This window comes from Lynx rufus, unplaced genomic scaffold (assembly GCF_022079265.1).
Source record: "Lynx rufus isolate CCGP_SWC_20201006 ecotype Redwood Valley unplaced genomic scaffold, mLynRuf1.p SCAF_10, whole genome shotgun sequence".
NCBI classification, from domain to species: domain Eukaryota; kingdom Metazoa; phylum Chordata; class Mammalia; order Carnivora; family Felidae; genus Lynx; species Lynx rufus.
The window spans coordinates 28,773,230-28,786,376 of record NW_025814824.1 but is presented as its reverse complement, the minus strand read 5'-3'; the positions used below and the strand labels follow the sequence as shown (position 1 = coordinate 28,786,376).

General features: G+C 43.0%; 1 protein-coding gene and 1 non-coding gene across 2 annotated transcripts in view; both read right to left on the bottom strand.

Annotated features, from left to right (window-relative positions):
• The window catches only part of AOPEP (aminopeptidase O (putative)), a 344,306-nt gene that overhangs the window by 286,611 nt on the left and 44,548 nt on the right, over positions 1-13,147 (bottom strand). Inside the window, exon 3 of the mRNA XM_047103061.1 lies at positions 5,350-5,516. Within this exon, the coding sequence (XP_046959017.1) occupies positions 5,350-5,516 (167 nt within the window). The remainder of the gene's footprint in view (positions 1-5,349; positions 5,517-13,147) is intronic.
• On the bottom strand, positions 6,738-6,844 carry LOC124505492 (U6 spliceosomal RNA). Its single transcript, XR_006960666.1, has one exon. It is a non-coding gene; the product is annotated as a U6 spliceosomal RNA (small nuclear RNA).

The following is a 13,147-nucleotide window of genomic DNA, read 5'->3' as shown; positions in this document are numbered from 1 at the left end:
ATGTCATGGAACCACATAGGGAGGGTAGAAAAAGATCCTGTGTGAGCCCAGCAGAAGTTCATCAGACAACTTGCAAGAAGGCACCAGAGCCTGGATAAAGGAGCGGTGTGCTTTGTAACCTCTCCTGTGATTAACAGAGAGAGGGTTTTAGGCAGCATATAAGTAGACAGTGAATGGAATGCAGGGAAATCCATAGACTTTATCCTGTCTGTTGGTACATAGCAGAGAGGAAAGCCATGAACACTATTAAAAAACAAAAAACAAAAAACAAAAAACCTCAAAATAAAGGTCAAAGAAAACATTGTTCTAAGGACTCAGAGGAAGAACAAGCCTTGGAAGTCAATTTACTAGACCCCAAACAAGTTCAGCAAACTGGCATTCCAATTATGATACAAGATATAACTTCTATTAAAAAAATAGTAAAAAACCACGTGAAGGCAACAGGCTGAGACAGTGTAACATAGTGAGATCAAAAGACAACAAAGTAATGAGATAAAAAAGATGAGGAAGGATTGCAAGAAACTGTTAGAGAAACAACTGAATCTGTAACGGAATTACTACAGAACAAAACGTCTCTAAGGAAAATCAGTGTTATATTATAGACTACTGGTAAAAAATGAAAAGGCAAGCCATACAGACTGGAAGAGTGTATTTGCAATACATATATCGGACAGAAGGCTTATATCTAGAGTATATAAAGTATTGTCACAATCTAATAATAAAAACAACCAAAAACCCACATTTAATAAATGAGTGAGTTGAAGAGATGTTTTTTTAAAGGAAGATATAGGAATGTACAAAAAGCACATGAAAAGTTGCTCACCATCATTAGCCGTCAGAGAAATGTGAATTAAAGCCACAAGGAGAAGTTTTTTACCACCAGCTGGAGGGCTAAAATTAAAAGGACTGACAACACCGCATGTTCTGCTGGTGGAACAGAAAATGACTCCATCACTTTGGAACTAGTCTGGCAGATACTTACAGAGTTAAAATATACATATATGATCCCACAATTCCACTCCACGATTACTCAGAAATAAAAACCTATATCCGCAAAAAGACTTATAATTGAATGTCCACAGCATATGCTCTGTGATGGTCAAAAACAATTCAAATGTCCCTCACCAGGTGGGCAGATAAAACAAAAAACAAACAAACAAAAACCCCTGCAGTTCATTCATATAATGGGTGACTACTCAGCAATTATCTTATTTAAAAAAACAAAAATGTTCCAAGCAAAGTCTACCCCCGACATGGGGCTCAAACTCACAACTTTGAGATTAGAGATATGCTCCACTGACTGAGTCAGCCAAGCCCCCCCCCCCCGACCAATTTCCTTAAAAGAGTAAACTATTGGGGTGCCTGGGTGGTTCAGTCAGTTGAGCGTCAGACTTCAGCTCAGGTCATGATCTCACGGTTCGTGAGTTCAAGCCCCGTGTCAGGCTCTGTGCTGACAGCTCAGGGCCTGGAGCCTGCTTTGGATTCTGTGTCTCCCTCTCTCTGCTCCTCCCCTGCTTGCGCTCTGTCTCTCTCTCAAAAATAAAGATTAAAAAAAAATTTAATAAAAAAAATAATAAAAAAGTAAACTATTGACACCAACAACAATATGGATGCAACTCACAAACATGCAGAGCAAAAGCAGCCCAACATGAAAGAATAAGTCCATTTATGTGAATCCACAGGAGAGGCAGAGATATGGAAATCAGAGCAGTGGGAGACTGGTGTGCGGCTGGGGAGAAATGACTTAAGGAGAGATGGCAAAGGCATGGGGAATTTCCAGGGGAACAGAAAGAGTCTACGTCTTCATAGGGGGGCTGATTAATTACACAGAGATATATATTTGTCACACCTCATGAACAAGGCTTAAATGAACGAGGTATAATACAAAAACAAAGTATAAAGATAATATCAGTCCCAAACCACAAACTGTATTAATTAAAACTGGGGAATGTGGTGAGGGAAGAGGAGAGAAGTAAATGCTCATTAAATTTATTATTTGATAAAGAGTGAAGTCAAGAGCTATCAGTTAACTAAATTGTGAAACATCCATTTACAGAATACTCTGTAGTCATAAAAATAATGAGGAAGTTCTTTATTATGTTCAGATGTAAGATTAGCTATAAGACACATTTATTCTAGAGGAGGAAGCATAATACAAAAAGGTGTATAGCATGTTATGATTTGTGCAACAAAAAAGGAGAAACTATACCATCCACAAAGAAAATTGGTCACCTTGATTGCCTTGGGGGACAATTACTGGGTAGGTGGAAATTAGGAGCAAAAAAGGTAACTTTACTGCAATTTTCTTGTCCTTTGTTCATTTGTTTAAAAAATTTTCTAATTTTTTTAACATTTATTTTTGAGAGAGAGAGAGAGAGAGCAACAGAGTGTGAGTGGGGGAGGGGCAGAGAGCGGAGGAGACCTGGAATCTGAAGCAGGCTCCAGGCTCTGAACTGTCAGCACAGAGCCTGATGTGGGGCTCGAACTCAAACTGTGAGATCCTAACCTGAGCCGAAGTAGGACACTTAACCAAAGGAGCCACCCAGGCACCCCGGTCCTTTGTTCATTTCCAAATGAGCCACGTAAATGTGACCAATTTTTAAAAGTAAAAATTTACTTACTATTTTTTTTAATTAAAATTATAATTATTTTTATTATTATTTTTGAGAGAGAGAGAACGTGAGCTGGGAGGGGGCAGAGAAAGAGGGGGACAGAGGATCAGAAGTGGGCTCTGTGCTCTCTGTACAGAGCCCAACGCGGGGCTTGAACTCACAAACTGCGAGATTGTGACCTGAGCCAAAGTCAGATGCTCAACCGACTGAACCACCCAGTTGCCTCAAAAATAAAATTTTTAAATATATTGCTTGTTTTGTTTGGCTTTGACCTTGGGAATCAAGTAAACAGTCACTGAACCCTCCAGTACATGCATAAAACTAGTTTCTGACACAGGAGATCTCACAAATCAAAAGATAACACTTGTCATGATGAGCACTGAGTACTGCACAGAATTGTTGAATCGCTAGATTTTACACCTGAAACCAATGTAACACTGTATGTTAACTATACTGGAGTTAAAATAAAAAACTTAATTTAAAAAAAGGAGAGGGGTGAGCCTGAGTGGCTCAGTCCGTTGAGCGTCCAACTTTGGCTCAGGTCATGATCTCATGGTTCCTGAGTTTGAGCCCCACGTGGGGCTCTGTGCTGACAGCTCAGACCTTGGAGCCTGCCTCAGATTCTATGTCTGTCTGTCTGTCCGTCTGTCTGTCTCTCTGCTCCTCCCCCACTCTCCCTCTCAGTTTCTCTCTCTCTCTCTCTCTCTCTCTCTCTCTCTCTCTCTCTCTCCCTCTCAAAAATAAAGATAATTTTTTTGTTTTAAAAAAGGAGATACAAGTCAGCAAAATCTAATAAATGATCTTGGAGCAACTGGTTTCCTATTTGGGGAAAAAAAAAGTTTAGTTCTCATTTCATACAGCTGACCAGAATAAACTGCCAACAGATTAAATTACAAAAATTAAACTAAAATTTAAGTAAAAATATTAGAACAAAGCAGATGAATCTCAGAGCAACAAAAGACTTTCTAAGAGAAACTTGACAGATTTGACTACATAAAAATTAAAATCTCCTCTAGGTCAAAAACATTATATGAAATTAAAAGGCATATTATAAACTGGGAAAAATACTTTCCACAAATATCATAAGTGATTAATAATTTTATTTTATTTTATTCTTTTGTATAGGAGATGAGCTTACAGATTTGTTTAATATAAGTTTTATGTGATGAGGGGGCCCCATAAGGAAACAAAGAGCCAAAGAAACCCTCAGCCAGTGTACTTCTCTGCTACGTTTGATGAAGAGTAGACAACTCAGGAACAGCTAGATGGAAGAGACACATATGAGAAGAGACGTGGGAAGATGCACGAAACATCCATGCCTCTCCCTGCATCTTCACGTTTACCAACTTGAAGGCTCCAGTATCTTTATTTTTTAAAGACCCAATCAAATTAAAAGGTGAAACAAACTTTCGAAAAGCTTCACTAAGGCTTATTTGTTAGAATAAAAATGGGCAAAGGAAGTGAATAGTTAATGAAAATGGTTAAGAAACCTACAAGGACAGGTGCAACCTCACTGATAATCGAAGCAATCCAATTAAAGAGAGACTTTCTCTTGCCTGTCAGACAGGTGAAGCTCCAGGTTAACCTCAGAGCTAGATAGGTATGGAAATTGGTGCAACCTTTCTGGAAAATAACTTGAGATATGTATCAACAACCTTAAACACGTTCAAAACTTTTGACTCAATACACACTATCTCATTTTATACACACTATCTCCTCAGGAATTTAATGCAACTTTATTCGTAATAGGAAAAACACCCTGGAAATAATAAAAATGCCTGATAATGTGGAAACGTTAAATAAAATCTGATATATATACAACAAAATTATTATGCAGACATTAAAATCATATTTTTGAAAAATACTTAGTGGCCTAAAAAAATTCAAGATACAGTACAAGTGAAAAGAGTGGAATATAAAACTCTTACATGCTACGACGACAATTTTGAAATGATAACACATATTATACATACTGATTTCAAACACTGGGGGGAAATGCAGCAAAATGTTAGCAACCACTTTCTCTAAAGTTATTTTGTATTACTTCTGCTTTTCTATAAGTGTTAAAGTTTCTATAATAAGTACATAGGAGGAGACACCATATTTTAAATGAAGAAATAATATATAATATAATTACAAAAGTTTTACCTGGCGTCAACACACTCTGGATCTTAACTGAAAATGTTAGCCAGTGCAATAGGCACGTGACTCGCAGACAAAACGTTGATGCGTTAGCACTTGCCTTCCATCTTTCTACACACCTTTGGTTCAGAACTGAATCGGCAAACAGTGTGTAGAACAGATGCCTTAGCAGGGCATCTCCGGTGGGTCAGCCAACAGGAGTTCAATTGCTCAGTGCAATGAATAACCTGGTACAGGCTCCACGACTGAACTCCAGACAACCCAACTGTAACAGTGTTTCTGTGACACATTTGCCTGCCCAAAAGTCTTCAGCTGAGACCACCCGCTTATGGCCCACAAACCACCAGGTGAAAGCAACTGCTAAAATAATCTAGGAATTGATAACTCTGGCATGAAGAGCCCCGCATGCTTTGTCCAGACTCTCAAGTGCCCCTCCCCATCCCCTGCTGTTTTCTCTGGCAAAATGTTTTTAGTAGGTTCATTCCAACCCAACTAATCAAGGAGCTCTTTAAAGTTGAGAAAAACATTGCGTACTGGATCCCTGGGTCCAGCATGTGCGCAATACAGAAAGAAGCACAGAACACATGTACGGTACCTTCCCGAAGCTGTGTTGGCTTGGCAGAATTTTCCCCACTCATTAAAACAACAAAAGATGCAGCTGCTCGAACTGTAGCTTGCCATGTTGACATGGCAACGGGTGGCTCCTGGCAGGGAAAAAGGGCCCTGTTGTTTATGGGAGATCCCATAGTATAAACACATGGCCTGCAGAAGAAAGACAAAGAAACAAAAGGGGGGAATCTTTAAATGAGTTGTCACTTTTCTCACCACCGCCATAGTGAAGGTTAAGTTGAGCTTTTAAAGATAAAACATTTGAGGCTTTGTAGTTGACTGGTTTCAAAGCATTTTGAACTAAAACTGCCAAGGGCTGGCTATGTGAATAGCTGGGTAGTAACTTCTCCCAAATGAATTACTTAAATATGTAAAGAGAATTGTTGTTGTTTTTTTTTTTAAGAGAAGAATATATTTTTGGATATAGCTTTAAATACCATTCTGTCAATTTATTTTAAGTTTATCTATATATCTATTTTTGAGAGAGAGAGTACAAACAGAGAAGGGCCAGAGAGAGAGAGAGAGAGAGAGAGAGAGAGAGAGAGAATCCCAAGCAGGGAGCCCTACGTGGGGCTCGAACTCACAAACTGTGAGATCATGACCTGAGCTGAAACCAAGTGGGACGCTTAACTGAATGGGCCACCCAGGTGCCCCACTATTCTGCCAATTTAAAATTTATATTACCCATGCCCCTCCCCTTAGGCCCTTAATACCTTCAGAAGAAAACAAAAAGGTTTAGAGACATTCTTACAAACCTTTTGGAAAACATTCTGGAAAAGAAAATATGTTTAGAGATCAATGAGATATTAATGTTTGGAAAAACAAGCTGGTGGTCTCAAATCCAGTTGCTGGCGGGCAGATATCCCCAATGTTGGAAACCACCATCTCAAATGGAACCCTTGTGGGAATCCTTGTGTGGAGGCCAAGAACAGGGGTTGGCATATAAACAGGACTGTAGGTCACAACAACCAAGCTTGTGATGGGAAGGCCAAGTAGAGTCATTACCAAAGCGAGTGGAGGAAACCAAATAGTATGACGTTAGGGCTCGTTCTGCAACAATTAAAAATTACAAACCCACCCATACCAAGAACGATCCTTTCCATGATTAAATCAGAGGACAGAGATGGAAAAGATCCAGGAGATCAAAGAAATCCATTCTTTTGACACCAGAGTTGAAGGCACACAACTGACCCTCAGGAAAATGTCTTAAGAAAATGTCTCCACTTTTTTGCTTTTCAGGAATTATGACAAACATGATGTAGGGTTGTTTTTTTTTTTTAATTTTATTTTTTACTTTTTAAAATTTGCATCCAAATTAGTTAGCATATAGTGAAACAATGATTTCAGAGGTAGATTCCTTGATGCCCCTTACCCAAAAATATGGAATGCTTCACGAATTTGCGTGTCATCCTTGCGCAGGGGCCACGCTAATCTTCTCTGTGTCGTTCCAATTTTAGTATATGTGCTGCCGAAGCGAGCACAACATGATGTAGTTTTAATCAGCTTGATTTATAGAGTAAAGGAATAGAGCAGAGCACTAACTCTCTTGGGTAAACTGGTTTTCCTTTTTCATTAACATGATTATGACTCAACATTTATTGTGTTCCTATAATGTGAGAGAACACACAGAATGATGGTCCTACTCCATCATTCAGGGCCCAGTAAGGAAAGGACACACCAGTCTAGATCTTACCAAACATAAGTAATTTAACATAGGCAACTGGCTATACCAATAATAGAAGAGCTGAGAAGCCAGAGGAAAATGAGGCAACCCGGGGATTAGCTGAAGGGGTAAACAGCAGTGAGTCCTCAGGCTGAGGGGGCTGGTGTTACTGGGAATTACTGGGTTGCAGCTCAAGGGGTCATGTGGCAGAAGCCAGAGGCACAGTGGGGACTGTCCAACAGGTGCTGGGACCAGGGGAGACTCAGTCACTACTGGAGATGCCAAAGAAAGCAGGGAGGGAGGAAGAAATACCTTGTTTCTCACCAACTCCTGCTCTCAAATTTTCCACCGGTGCCCCAAACCGTGGGCCAAACCTAGTAGGAGGCAGAAGACAAGGCAGCCTGGGAAATGAGGTTCCTTGTCATTCAGAGGTCACAAGGAGGGCAGAAACTGGATGTCAGAGCAAACAGGCAGCTGCAGCCTCTCTGTCCAGGCAGTGTGCATGCCACTGTGCTCGCACGTCCAACACAGGGCAGGGAAAGATTAGAAATGATGGAGCCCGTGGTCCTGGCCAACTTATCAAATGACTGTGAGAAAGTCCCCTGACCTCTCTGAGTCCCAGGTCAAATGGCGATGGAAGGCAGAGCCGACCTCTATTCTGGGCCATAAACTTATGATTCTGGTCCCAAGTTTATAAATCTAAGAACAAAGGTAAATTTTCATAGAAGGCCCAGAATCTCCCACCAACGAGTTCTGAACTCCCACCTTGGCCTCCTTGGACCCTTAGTCAGTTGACTTAATCTTGGTTAACCATCCAGCTTTAGACTGTTGAAGAACCTAATGAGGTTCTCCCAGCTTCCTCCCAGGTGGGGCTGGTAGTGGTGGGTGCATGGTGGGACAGCGCTGTAGCAGCTCAAGTAGCTCACGGAGTTGGGGTTCAAGGTATGCCTACTTCTGAAAACTCTACTAACTGTTTTGCTTTTTCCCCCAAAGCCCATCTTATAGGAGGGTCTCAAGGAAGAAAGGTATCATCAGTGGAAATGGGGTGTATTCCCACCAGCCAAATGGCAGGTATAAACTCGTTTCCTCTGACAATGGTAGACATTGAGAATCAAGGCTTTCTTCCTCACTGAAGCAGAATGGATCCCACAACTTTTCTCAGTTCAAGAGCTCTAGGAAGCCACTTCCAATCTAAGTAGACATGTGGAGTTAAACCTATTTGTGATATTTACAAGGAAGTGACAGACCTTTGACTGGAGATCTCCTAAGACTTTCTCTGCCCAAGGGGCGCCTGGGTGGCTCAGTCGACTGAGTGTCTGACTTCGGCTCAGGTCATGATCTCACGGTCCATGAGTTCGAGCCCCGCGTCGGGCTCTGTGCTGACAGCTCAGAGCCTAGAGCCTGTTTCAGATTCTGTGTCTCCCTCTCTCTCTGCCTCTCCCCTGCTCATGCTCTGTCTCTCTGTCTCTGTCTCTCTGTCTCTCTGTCTCTCTGTCTCTCTCTCTCTCTCTCTCTCAATCTGTCAAAAATAAACATTAAAAAAATTAAAAAAAAAAAAAAGACTTTCTCTGCCTCATGCAAAGGGGGAGCTGACCTCATATTATGGTCTTAAATCCTAGGTGCTTTGGTCAAGTCTGAAAGCACCCGTGTTCACTTGCTATTGTGCTCAGCACCTGGTTTCTGTAGGGTGACTCTAGTGTTACATGTCTCCCCTTCCCTGCACAGGGAATGAATCCTCCCCAAAAGACTGGCTTGCCAAGAGGTATGCTCTCCTTCTCCCTATAAGTTTGGGCTGGAGCATAGTATTATATATTCCCCCTGTGCCCTTAGGTGTGTGGTCCCCAAGGCTTCGTCCATCAGCCTCCATGCCTCTTCCCTGAAGAAACAGATTTCAGATGCTGTCATATCTGAAAAACACTGTAGAGGAAGAATCAGAAGGACTTAATGATCTGCTGAAGGAGAAGAAGGAAAGGAGCCGCTCAGAGATAGCTGCTTCCAAGGTGGCCCCCAATAATCCTTGCCTCCTGGTATTCATACCCTTATGGAGTCCCCTCCCACACTGTAGCAGGGTTGGTCTGTGTGACCAATAGGATATGGCAGAAGAGATGTCATTTCTGAGATTAGAGAATTTAAAAATCTGTGACTTTCATTTTAGGGTCTCTCAGTGTCTCTCTCTCCCTCCCTTCCTCCCACCTCCCCGCCCCCCCCCCCCCCGCCTGCCTCCCTCCCTATCACTTGCTCTGGAGGGCACCCAGCTGCCATGTCAAGACAGTACTCACACAGCCTCTGGAAGGGCCCATGTGCTAGAATATAGAGACCTCTGGTGTACAGTCAGGGAGGACCTGAGGTCTGTCAATAACCATGCAAATGAATTTGGAAGAGAATTGTCCAGCTGAGATGCCTGTGGCCCTGACAGATAGCTGACTGCAACCTTGAAAGAGATCCTGAGCCAGAACCACCCGATTAAGCTGCTCCTGGAACCTTAACCCTCAGAAACCCTGTGAGATAATAAATGTTTGTTCTTTTAAGCTGTTAAGTTTGGGGTAATTTGTTATGCAGCAATAGATAAGAGAATTTTCTCAGGTTTCTGGCTCAGGTGATAAGATGGATTGCAAAGCTATTAAGCAAGAAAGGAAACTCAAGATGACAAGCAAGGTCACAGGAAGGGACAAGGAAGAAGAATTCCTAATTAATTTGCCTGTACAGGCTTTACACACTCTATGGCAGAGGACACTTGTATGGGCACAGAGATCATGATTTTCTAACCACAAACAGTACAGTGTTCAGCAATGGGACTGAGTGTTAGAAATCAGACCGATCTTAGAAAACTGAGGAATGATGGGTTTATGAACTAACTACTGATGCTGCTGGCAGATTTGAGTCTGGGTACCACCCACAAATCAGGGAGTGTGTGGGGAAGGAAATCCTTCCATTGGCTGGATTTTTTTTTTTTTAATTTTTTTTTTTAACGTTTATTTATTTTTGAGACAGAGAGAGACACAGCATGAACGGGGGAGGGGCAGAGAGAGAGGGAGACACAGAATCGGAAGCAGGCTCCAGGCTCTGAGCCATCAGCCCAGAGCCCGACGCGGGGCTCGAACTCTCGGACCGCGAGATCGTGACCTGAGCTGAAGTCAGACGCTCAACCGACTGAGCCACCCAGGCGCCCCCCATTGACTGGATTTTTAAAAAGCACTGTTATCACCATCCTTTCTTCTCCCATTCTCCATTATTTACCCTCTAAATGGTCTAGTTCTAGATACTTTATTCTAGAGTTCTGTCTTGACCTCCCTGGCATCCTCTTGAAGGCTCTTTCTGTCCTATAGTCACTGGGTTCCAGGACTCTCCCATCAAGGAGATTAGTTACACAGCCAGGCCCCCAGAAAGCTCTCGCCTCCCACCCCCCACCCCCCCACTGTCCTCACAATCCTCTTCTGCAACCTCCTCTTTACATGGGGGCGGGGGCATCCTTGCTGCTAGAATCTATGTGTTTTAGGGGAGCCTGAGTGGCTCAGTCAGTTGAGCACCCAACTTCAGCTCAGGTCATGATCTCACAGTTTATGGGATCAAGCCCCGCATCAGGCTCTGCGCCAACAGCACAGAGCCTGCTTGGGATTCTGTGTCTCCCTCTCTCTCTGCCCCTTCCCTGCTCTCTCTCTCTCTCAAAAATAAACATTAAACATTTTTTTTCTTTAATCTATGTGTTTTCTATTTTCTGTAGAGGCCACTTTTAGGCAACAGGCTTCAGTAATGGAATGTAGAGGAAGGCAAAAGGGCCCACAGCAACCACCTGGCTCATCAGGTGACAAACCTCAGAATATCCACAGGCCCCAACTGACTTATGAGCTACTTACAACCAGGTGCAGGTACGAAAAAAGGGGAAAATTCCTTATGTCCCCATATGTCCTCACCTTCCCCCTTAAAAACAGCCCCAACCACAGCCTCGATGCAGACAGTCTGTCCTTTGCTGTCCTCCCGTGGGCTCCCTTGCAGTGTATTCAGTAAACTTCTATCTCCCTTGTTCTGCCTTTGGTGAATTCTTTCACTGCCCATGCTGCCTGCCCCCACCCTATCAGGACGCCCCACATTTGGGGACCCCCCCCCCCGCACCATCTGATTAGGAGAAACACCACACTTTCCCCTTGGTCTCCAGAGCAGTAACTCTGAAAGTGTAAAAGCCCCATCCATAAATATAGCCACGTCTGATAGAAGACCTCATTGCTTTCTTATTGGAATGTTTTCGCCAATAGGAAAATAATCACCAAAGAGGGAGGTCCTAGGCAAAATTTCTTGAAATCGCAGATTATCTTCGTGCTCTCAGCCTCCTCCTTTCTTGGCCTTTTCTTCTTTCTCAGTTGCAGCCTCTCTCCTTCCTTCCCAACATGCCCAAACCAAGCACCAGGGACTTTATAAGCAATGGCGCTTTGAGCTTTTACAACCTGGTATCCTTATGCATGTCACATGCCCTAGTGCAAATATCTAATACAATTTAAAGTTATGTAACTATATTTTAACAGAGATGAAAACTTTAACCTCTGGATAAAACTCTAATGGTGGAATTTGGGGCATCCAACAAAAAGTGGAGAATGGGTAAATGTAGGGACTTCACTGAATCATGAAAATCTTACTCCCCACATAGTGATTCAAGAGTAAAGATGGCTCCCATCACGCACACCTACAAACAAGAACTACAGACAGCTGATTTCCTGTCCCCCACCCCTGGTGCCCCAAGAGGGGAGGGAAATCTATGTGCATTTATAAACATGCTCTGCAGCTATCTGGATGTGTAATCACAGAAATAAATGCAGCTGTGTTTATTCAACATGCACAGCCTTGCACCTCGGCCATGTTGCTAAAACGCTCACGGGACAGATGTGCAGGCGCCAGTCTCCAATGCTTAGAACTTCATTATTTCCAGACTGAAAAATTCCTTCTAGCACGCAAAGGAAAATTCTCCCACACCAGGGCTCATCCCACATGCCCTGGGATAGCCACCCAATGAAAGACTTCCTGGAGAGCTCAGTTAACTGCACAGGAGTTGTGGGAATGTGGAGGAAGACACTGAAAATCAGACAAAGAACAGGGTAAGACAGCATGAGAGCGGCCCCATGACTTGCTGCCATTAAACAGCTTCTAAGTTGGGGGGTGCCTGGGTGGCTCAGTTGGTTGGGCATCTGACTTTGCTCAGGTCATGATCTCACAGTTCGTGGGTTCGAGCCCCACGTCAGGCTCTGTGCTGACAGCTCGGAGCCCAGAGCCTCCTTCAGATTCTGTGTCTCCCTCTCTCTGCCCCTCCCCCTGCTCGTTGTCTGTCACTCTCTGTCTCTCAAAAATACATAAATGTTAAAAAATAAAATAAATAAATAAATAAATAAAAGAGAACTTCTAAGTGGAGGAAGAACTTGCCAGAATGGCTACTACTTCAGTTTGACATGTTTGTGTTCGTGGAGTGGTCAAACAAGGGTGAGACACACTATGCTGCTATGGGCTGAATGTGTCCCCTCAAATTCCTATGTTGAAATCCTAATGCCCAATGTGACTGATGGGATTATAAGGTGGGGCCTTTGGGAGGTGCTTAGGTCACATGAGGACAAGGATTGCATGAACGTGACTGATACCATTAGCCCCTAAGCCCCTTCCCCCATGCTAGAAATCAGCAGTCTGCAACCCAGGAGAGTGCCTTCATCAGAACCTGACCACACTGGCACCCTGATCTTGGACTCCCAGCCTCCAGAACAGTAGGAAATAAATTTGTGGCATCTTGTTATAGTAGCCCAATGGACCATGACCTATGCCTTCCAAGGTAAGAGGTCGGCAAACACTCCCATGCTTGCTCATTGTCTTAAGGAGCCACCTTATAGATAGAAGATAAACTTCTAGATAGAAGGAACACTTGAAGGGGATTGATTCAAACCACATATTTTCTTTTTCTTCAGGTGATGATTATATGATTTGTCTTTTTGCAGTCAGTGTGAAAAGGGGGTTATTCTTAGTTTAAATAACATTTCAAATTCCACCGCTTTCCATAAAATCACCTGTTTTCAGAGACTTGGTTCAGTGACTGGGGAGAGGGCTGCTTCAGGAGAAGCGGGCAGGAGGTGATGAGCTTGAAGCTGCCATG